Source organism: Rhinoderma darwinii, chromosome 6, assembly GCF_050947455.1.
Source record: "Rhinoderma darwinii isolate aRhiDar2 chromosome 6, aRhiDar2.hap1, whole genome shotgun sequence".
NCBI lineage: Eukaryota > Metazoa > Chordata > Amphibia > Anura > Rhinodermatidae > Rhinoderma > Rhinoderma darwinii.
This window is the reverse complement of record NC_134692.1, coordinates 95,467,185-95,476,784: the sequence shown is the minus strand read 5'-3', so window position 1 is coordinate 95,476,784 and position 9,600 is coordinate 95,467,185. Positions and strand designations below refer to the sequence as shown.

The 9,600-nt window shown below is 41.5% G+C and overlaps 1 protein-coding gene across 1 annotated transcript; it reads right to left on the bottom strand.

Moving 5' to 3' along the window:
- Positions 1-7,195: 7,195 nt before the first annotated feature.
- Positions 7,196-9,059, bottom strand: LOC142656385 (hemoglobin subunit alpha-3-like). The gene is made up of 3 exons (XM_075831301.1): positions 8,965-9,059; positions 8,166-8,370; positions 7,196-7,318 (listed from the first exon to the last, which is right to left on the bottom strand). Exons 1-3 carry the CDS (start codon positions 9,057-9,059, stop codon positions 7,196-7,198), a joined length of 423 nt encoding a protein of 140 aa, XP_075687416.1.
- Between the last annotated feature and the right edge of the window lie 541 nt (positions 9,060-9,600).

Sequence of the window (9,600 nt, the reverse complement as noted above, 5' to 3'; positions counted from 1 at the left end):
TCAGGCAGCTTCCATAGAGGCGTAGTTGACCCACTGCGCCTGCGCATCCAGCAGCGCCTGCATACCGTAGCGGTGTTTGTCTCTGAGCAGAGGCCACTGCGCCTGCGCATCCAGCAGCGCCTGCATACCGTAGCAGTGTTTGTCTCTGAGCAGAGGCCACTGCGCCTGCGCATCCAGCAGCGCCTGCATACCGTAGCGGTGTTTGTCTCTGAGCAGAGGCCACTGCGCATGCGCATCCAGCAGCGCCTGCATACCGTAGCAGTGTTTGTCTGCGATCAGAGTCCGGGGCAGAGTTCCAGGGGCCAGAGTGACTGTGTCCGCTGGGACTTTGCCTCTCTGCATCAGCAGGTTTGGCCGGGAGCGGTGTGTGGTGGCAGCAGCAGCCGGGGCAGAGTTCCACGGCGTGACCGATGCAAATGGTCGGCCGACCGCTTGCAGCAAAGCACGAGCGGTGGGCGATGGGCGGCCTGGATAGAGGGGCCCCGTGGGAGCTTGTGCATGCCGGCAGCTTCCTCGTACGAGCTCCACAGCGCCCGCGGCGAGTCCCGTTCTGTCCACCCGCCTGACAAGCACTTCCGGTCCGCAAATGATGCATGTCAGCGGCGGTGTGCCAGCTCCGAGTATGAGCGGCGTGTGCCTGCCTATGGCACCCTTGGGGGAATAGAGGAGCCATGGGGAAGCTGTGCATGCCCAAGCTTCAAACTGTCACCATGTCAACAGACATGGTGACAGCGTCCCGATCGCAAAGCAGGATTCAAACAGGACCAATCAGAGTGGTCCCTGTGCCGGAACGAGCTGTGATTGGTCAGTACTGACAGGCCAATCACAGCGCAGGAGCAGTGGTTTGCCGGCATCTCCGTCTCTGACAAGCTCTTTCCTGTCAGAGAGCTTGTGAGAGACGGAGACAGGAATAAATACAGTGCGTAAGTAAAAAAAAAACTGCGATCTGCCGCTTTTCTGCCCTTTTGTGCCCACTAACCTGTTTTTCGTTAGTTAGGTAGCACAAGTTTTTCAGTATGGCCAAAAGAGTCTTTTCAGCCGAGGAAGCATCTGCAATGCTGTGTTCCGACACGGACAGCGCAAGTGAAGGTGAAGAGCAGTTCGTGCTTCCATCTTCCTCTGCATCCAGTGACTCTGAATCTGCACCACCCAGTCGGCGCAGAAGAGCCGTAGTTCCTGATCTGCCTGAGCTGACCTGGGAAGCTGCAGAGAATTATACCCCCCAGGTGCCGGAGTTTACAGCCCGCTCAGGCATTCAAATTGAAATTACGGGTTTCAGCCCCATTGATTATTTTAACCTTTTTTTTTCAGACTCCCTTTTAGCGTTAATGGTCCAGCAGACCAACATCTATGCGGACCAATTTATCGCCCAGAACCCTGACTCTTATTATGGGAGAAGCCAAAATTGGACCCCCACAAACCTAGTGGAATAGCGGAAGTTTTGGGGCATATTTTGAAGTTTTGGTCTAATAAAAAAGCCTAGGATTAGAGACTATTGGTCCCTTGATATTTTATATAACACCCCCATTTACCGCACAGTAATGACAAGGAAGCGCTTCGAAGCCATCCTGAAATTCCTTCATTACAATGATAACAGCCAGAGCCCACCCCCACAGGACCCAAATTTTGATAGGCTATATAAAATACGACCATTGATTGCCCACTACTCCCAAATTTTTTCCCCCGTTTATACCCCCCAGCAAAATATTTCGGTAGATGAATCCCTAGTCAGCTTCAAGGGTAGACTGCACTTCAGGCAGTATCTACCCAATAAAAGAGCCCGGTACGGCATAAAGCTCTACAAGCTGTGCAAAAGTGCCACCGGTTACACCTACTCCTTTAGGGTCTACGAGGGAAGAGACTCCCATATAGATCCCCCAGAATGCCCCCCTTTCCTTGGAATTAGTGGAAAGATCTATGGGATCTTATCCATCCTTTACTTGGGAAAGGCTATCATCTTTATCTGGACAACTTTTATAACAGTGTCCCATTAGTAAAAGTTCTCTTGTCCAGATCCACCTTGGCATGCGGAACAATCCGCAAAAATAAGAAGGGCCTCCCCAAAACATTGCTGGGTCAGATCCTAAAATTAGGAGAGAGCAAAGCTTTCTGCTGCGACAATCTGCTCCTCCTAAAGTATAAGGATAAAAGGGACGTCCTTATACTGACCAGCATACACGACAGCAGATGCAGCCTAGTCCCTGTACGTGGATCCACTTCCCTAGTCCCAAAACCATATTGTGTACAGGAGTACAACAAGTATATGGGTTGCGTTGACCTGTCCGACCAGGTTATGAAACCATTCAACGCCATGCGCAAGACCAGAGTATGGTATAAGAAGCTGTCTGTGCATCTTACACAGATGGCTTTATACAACGCCTTTGTCCTCTACCGATATATGCCAGCAGTGGAGGTACGTTCCTGCAATTTCAGGAAAAGGTCATAAAGTCCCTGATGTTTGGTAACCAGGAAGGAGAGGGCAGTTCATCTGGCTCTTCCGTCAGTAGGATAATTCCCGGCCAGCATTTCCCCACAGAAATCCCCCCCACTGAAAAAAAAGAGAAGCCCCCAAAAAAATGCCGTGTGTGTGCCAAGCGAGGCATTCGTAAGGACACCACATACCATTGTGAGACGTGTCCCACAAATCCCGGCCTGTGCATGAAACAATGTTTCAAAATTTATCATACCTCCTTGGATTTTTAATTTATTTATTCATTATTCACCTTTTCTGTCTCCCATACTGGCCATGACCAATTATTAATGTTTTTACTGACCAGCCCCATTTAAAATTTGATCATTTAAAATTTGTAAAAAAAACCACCTAAAACAAAACTAAAAATTCTCACTATACCCCTAGATAATTTCCTCAATGGGTGTAGTTTCCCAGATGGGGTCACTTGTGGGGGGTTTCCACTGTTTTGTCCCCTCAGGGGCTTTGTAAATGTGACAAGGCCTCTCAAACCATTCCTGCTAAATGTGATCTCCAAAAGCCAAATGACACTCCATCCCTTCTAAGCCCTGTCCTGTGTTCAAATATCCATTTATTACCACATGTGGGGTATTGTTTTACTCGGGAGAAATTGCTTTACAAATTTTACGGTGCTTTTTCTCCTTCAGTCCTTGTGGAAATGAGAAAAAAATGGCTAAACCTAAATTTTCTTTGAATAAATGTTGATTTTAATTTTCACGGCCTACTTCCAATAAATTCTGTAAAAAACCTGTGCGGTCAAAATGCTCACTATACCCCTAGATAATTTCCTTGAGGTGTCTAGTTTCCCAGATGGGGTCACTTGTGGGGGTTTCCACTGTTTTGTCCCCTCAGGGGCTTTGTAAATGTGACAAGGCCTCTCAAACCATTCCTGCTAAATGTGATCTCCAAAAGCCAAATGGCACTCCATCCCTTCTAAGCCCTGCCCTGTGTTCAAATATCCGTTTATTACCACATGTGGGGTATTGTTTTACTCGGGAGAAATTGCTTTACAAATTTTACGGTGCTTTTTCTCCTTCAGTCCTTGTGGAAATGAGAAAAAAATGGCTAAACCTAAATTTTCTTCCAATAAATGTTGATTTTAATTTTCACGGCCTACTTCCAATAAATTCTGTAAAACACCTGTGCGGTCAAAATGCTCACTATACCCCTAGATAATTTCCTTGAGGTGTCTAGTTTCCCAGATGGGGTCACTTGTGGGGGGTTTCCACTGTTTTGTCCCCTCAGGGGCTTTGTAAATGTGACAAGGCCTCTCAAACCATTCCTGCTAAATGTGATCTCCAAAAGCCAAATGGCACTCCATCCCTTCTAAGCCCTGCCCTGTGATCAAATATCCGTTTATTACCACATGTGGGGTAATGTTTTACTCGGGAGAAATTGCTTTACAAATTTTACGGTGCTTTTTCTCCTTCAGTCCTTGTGGAAATGAGAAAAAAAATGGCTAAACCTAAATTTTCTTCGAATAAATGTTAATTTTAATTTTCACGGCCTACTTCCAATAAATTCTGTAAAAAACCTGTGCGGTCAAAATGCTCACTATACCCCTAGATAATTTCCTTGAGGTGTCTAGTTTCCCAGATGGGGTCACTTGTGGGGGGTTTCCACTGTTTTGTCCCCTCAGGGGCTTTGTAAATGTGACAAGGCCTCTCAAACCATTCCTGCTAAATGTGATCTCCAAAAGCCAAATGGCACTCCATCCCTTCTAAGCCCTGCCCTGTGTTCAAATATCCGTTTATTACCACATGTGGGGTAATGTTTTACTCGGGAGAAATTGCTTTACAAATTTTACGGTGCTTTTTGTCCTTCAGTCCTTGTGGAAATGAGAAAAAAAATGGCTAAACCTAAATTTTCTTTGAATAAATGTTGATTTTAATTTTCACGGCCTACTTCCAATAAATTCTGTAAAAAACCTGTGCGGTCAAAATGCTCACTACACCCCTAGATAATTTCCTTGAGGTGTCTAGTTTCCCAGATGGGGTCACTTGTGGGGGGTTTCCACTGTTTTGTCCCCTCAGGGGCTTTGTAAATGTGACAAGGCCTCTCAAACCATTCCTGCTAAATGTGATCTCCAAAAGCCAAATGACACTCCATCCCTTCTAAGCCCTGTCCTGTGTTCAAATATCCGTTTATTACCATATGTGGGGTAATGTTTTACTCGGGAGAAATTGCTTTACAAATTTTACGGTGCTTTTTCTCCTTCAGTCCTTGTGGAAATGAGAAAAAAAATGGCTAAACCTAAATTTTCTTCGAATAAATGTTAATTTTAATTTTCACGGCCTACTTCCAATAAATTCTGTAAAAAACCTGTGCGGTCAAAATGCTCACTATACCCCTAGATAATTTCCTTTAGGTGTCTAGTTTCCCAGATGGGGTCACTTTTGGGGGATTTGTACTGTTTTGTCACTGCAAGAGCCCTTCTAACAAAATAAGGCCCCAAAATCCACTAGGTGTTCCTTTGCTTCTGAGGCCTGTGCTTCATTCCAGTAGCCTGCTACGACCACATGTGGGATATTTCCTAAAACTGCAGAAACTGGGCAACAAATATTGAGTTGAATTTCTCTGCTAAAACCTTCTGTGTAATAAAAAAAATAGTATTACAAATTTATTTCTGCCAATAAATATGAAATTTGTAAATTTCACCTCTACTTTGCTTTAATTCCTGTGAAATGTGTAAAGGGTTAAGACATTTTCTAAATGCTGTTTTGAATACTTTGAGGGGTGAAGTTTTTAAAATGGGGTGACTTTTTGGGGGTTTCTAATATATAACGCCCTTAAAGCCACTTCACAACTGAACTGGCCCCTGTAAAAATGGCCTTTTGAAATTTTCTTGAAAATGTGAGAAATTGCTGCTAAAGTTGTAAGCCTTGTGATGTCATAGAAAAATAAAAAGATGTTCAAAAAACGATGCCAATCTAAAGTAGACATATGGGTGATGTTAATTAGCAACCATTTTGTGTGGTATAACTGCCTGTCTTACAAGCAGATACATTTAAATTACGAAAAATGCTAATTTTTGCAATTGTTCGCTAATTTTCAGTGTTTTTCACAATTAAATACAGAACATATCGAGCAAATTTTGCTAGTAACTTAAAGTGCAATGTGTCACGAGAAAACAATCTCAGAATCGCTTGGATAGGTGAAAGCATTCCAGAGTTATTACCACATAAAGTGAACATGTCAGATTTGAAAAATGAGGCTCTGTCAGGAAGGTCAAAAGTGGCTAGGGCGGGAAGGGGTTAACCTAGTTCGGTCCCCGCCGTTACAGTCGGATGTCAGCTGTAAGATACAGCTGAGATCCGGTGATGATGGCACCGACTCAGCTTCTGAGCCGGTGCCAAACATTGTACGGCATTTTGCGGGAAGTCAATGCTTTCCAGGACGTACATATACGTCCAATGGCGGGAAGGGGTTAATATACACATATTATTTATTGTTGCGACCGTGATAACACATTTATAACGTCATTCATGTTTACGCTGTTATAAAATAAAAAACAGTTTTCTTTCACTTATAAATGTGAGGCACAAGGTATTATGAATTTTGAACCTCCATGTGCATAGTAATTAACCCCATCATGTACCTCACACATTAACCCAATGTTGTCCATTAAGAGGAACATAATGGGGTTAATTACTATTAATGTGAGGCACACGGAGGTTCAAAATTCATCACACCTCGCGCCTCACATCAGAAAATGGAAGAACTTTTTTTTATTATTATTGTTGTCAAAGTATCGTTTTGATATTGAGTATGGCAATACTACACAAAGTATCGGTATCGAAGTCCAAATTCTGGTATCGTGACAACACTAGGTGGTATATGAAAAATGACACATCACTGAAAACAGTTATTATATTATTATTTTGTCTTGGTTTGAACGGCATTGAATATTTGCAGTGAGACATAGGTTGTGCTGTACTTTGTGTTGGCATGCACCAATAGCCCCTCAGTGATCCTATCATTTTATATTTTATGGTAAGAATTTATTATCTTTTCTGGCGTAGAAAAGTTGCAAATGCATCAAAAGTCGCAATTTCTGCAAAGAACTGCGACTTTTGATGCATTTACACCTCCCACACCACTTTTTCGAAAGATAGGCATGACCTAGTGAAAGAGACGTGGCCTGTCACAGCGCAACAAGTTTACGATCATTTATGCCAGAAATTGGCGGAAATTATAGCGGGAATTTACGCCAGCTCATAGCTGGCATACACTTTCCTTTCAGGCGCACGGGCAGCCAGAGATGCTCCTAATTTAATAAGAGGTTTGCGCCACTTATTAAATTAGGTTAATCTTACGCCAGTTATCGTTATATTAACACTCGCGTGTGAAATGCCAGTCTTAATTAATATCCCCCTATATGTGTATAATGATTTTAATAGAAAGCACAGTAAAATATATTGTCTATAGTTCAAATCTCAACATCATTAAAGAAAACCCAACAAGCGGCAGCAATTAGAAATTAATGCACTTTTATTAAAGATTACACCAGATTCCTTTTGATGGACAACAGACACAAGTAAATAGCCAGACATAGACTGCTGCAAAACCACAAGCGAGCAAAATTATATTACAGCTGAATGACATTCTTTGATTGCCTATGGATTTGATGACAAATTTGTGTCATAGTTTCCTCTGAACTTCCCTACAGGATGGTTTGCTGCAGGTAGTGATGTAGTCTCCTAGTCCATGAGTATTTCTTTATCTTTACTTGGAGGTCAGGACGGTGGAGACCTCAGAAAAGAATTTGTTCCAAGCAGCCTGGGTTTCAGCACTGAATTCTTTTGGCAAGTGAATAGCCAAGACATTCTGGATTACTTGATTCAGTCGCTGCAACAAGGAAGAAACTTCATGTTAATTCTTAGGGTATGTTCACACGAGGGCGTCCGTTACGGCTGAAATTACGGGGATGTTTCAGCCTGAAAACATCCCCATAATTTCAGCCGTACCGGCATGTGCAGGCGCTTGAACGCCGCGTCCATTACGGCCGTAATTAGCGCTGCTATTCATTGGAGTCAATGAATAACGGCTCCAATTACGGCCAAAGAAGTGACAGGTCACTTCTTTGACGCGGGCGTCTATTTACGCGCTGTCATTTGACAGCGGCGCGTAAATATACGCCTCGTGTGAACAGACAAACGTCTGCCCATTGCTTTCAATGGGCAGATGTTTGTCAGCGCTATTGAGGCGCTATTTTCGGACGTAATTCGGGGCAAAAACGCCCGAATTACGTCCGTAAATAGGCCGTGTAAACATACCCTTAGGGTATGTTCACACGCTTAACAAAAAACGTCTGAAATTACGGAGCTGTTTTCAACACTTACCATATAAACCATAAAGGTATCAATGTATTGTATCAATTATTAAATTCCTCAGAATCAGACATATAATGTATATCCTTCAATATATAACCAATAAATGTATATGCTTACATTCTATTGAAGAGTCACTATAAAATTTACAGTGGCATGTATGTACTCATGTGTTATATTTTAAATAAAGTGTTAATCATTACAAATTAAAAAACATGTCTTCTAAATAGGCATATTTATGCAGGCAGTGTGTAATACTGTATATGTGAACTTTACTAGTGAATGATGCTACTCTGGTTCCTGTTAGTAACCCAACAGATGGGGTAGTACTACATATAAAACATAACATATTTCTTATTTCTTACCTCAAAGTTTCCAGGGTCCACTCTCAGCTTGTGTGGAAGGAGGTCGCTGAGGGTGGATAGGGAGGCATCAAGGTGATCCAGATGATTGGCAGCATTTCCAAGAGCATTCATGACCTTTCCACCATAGTTCTTGATGTCAGCAGATCCTTGGGACAAGTCAAGGTGGGGAAAGTAGGTTTTGGTCAGAGGGAAGCTCAGAAACAGCCTAAAAAAAACCAAAAAAACAGGGTTACAATAATAAAAAAACAATAAGGGTATTATGTCAGAAAACAAGATTTCCTTCATGGCATGAACTATTAAACATCAGGGACATGTACTATATTTAACATAACATTTATTTTACAGCTTACTTAAATTGTATAAGCAACTAGTACTACAATTTAGGAGCTGTCACATCATTTGTTACTAAAACATAATGTTTTAACTATCATGAAATACTATGAATTATAAAAAAAAAATATGCATAATCACAGAGATCTTCCATGACCATCACATCTATTGCTGAAACAAAGAAAGAACTTCTAATATCTCAAATAACTTCATTTTTAATGAATAGAGTGATAGTATTAGAAAATATCAACTTTAACTAATGACATCATTACACAAACTCAGGTGACATCATAATCCAACATACATAACAGTTGAAAAATGCTGTTTATACTGTGTAATCTCTGATACGATGTATCCCTTGTATCTTAGATTACCTCAGAGATATTAAAGTATTGCAGGCATATTTTGCATAGTTAGCACTATCGCTATAATAAAGTTTGCTTAATAGGCAAATAGAAATGCACATTACCTATCCAAAGCCTCACCACCTAGATCATTGACTTGAGGAGCAATCTTCGGCCATAGGGATAGGATAAGAGCCCTCTCGCTTGCAGACAGAGTCATTGTGATGTTGGATAGTTGGTGAGTCTTAGGTAAACTTGGAAACTCAAGTAAAGTCCATCTTGTACAGCAGTCATTGCAGCTTTATAAAGGCTAGAGGTACCATTCACACAAATTGAGATTAAATTCTATAGGCTAAAACCAAATCCCGCCCTCTACAGGTATGCAAATTGAGCTGACATAAGATAAAACCTAATCCGAGTATGTTGCATGCTAAGCACATATGTTCTTCTTGCACTTATTGTACTATTCATTGTTCATCAGCAGAAACCTACAGATACCACTATAATATTATTCTCACAACGTTTTAGAACTATAGCAGGAGAAACAATTGTTTATTACAGCAAATCAAATATCACTAATAAAATGTTTGCAATGACTTAACGTTAAAAATTAGTTTCATACATTTGCAATTTATGGTTTATTTTCTGAATTCGTTAGTCAACTGTGTTTAAAGTTATTGATGAGACACAATTTTATGATTTTCGGATATTGAATGTCTATTCTATGTAGTAATCTGTTCTTATAAATTATTATCATTCTT

What these genes read in the sequence shown, in the direction of transcription:
- LOC142656385 (XM_075831301.1), bottom strand. Translation starts at nt 9,059, where the DNA reads ATGACTCTGTCTGCAAGCGAGAGGGCTCTTATCCTATCCCTATGGCCG. An exon ending in GGTGGTGAGGCTTTGGATAG is followed by an intron (nt 8,371 to 8,964) that starts GTAATGTGCATT and finishes GGTTTTTTTTAG; the next exon opens with GCTGTTTCTGAGCTTCCCTC. An exon ending in TGGACCCTGGAAACTTTGAG is followed by an intron (nt 7,319 to 8,165) that starts GTAAGAAATAAG and finishes TCCTTGTTGCAG; the next exon opens with CGACTGAATCAAGTAATCCA.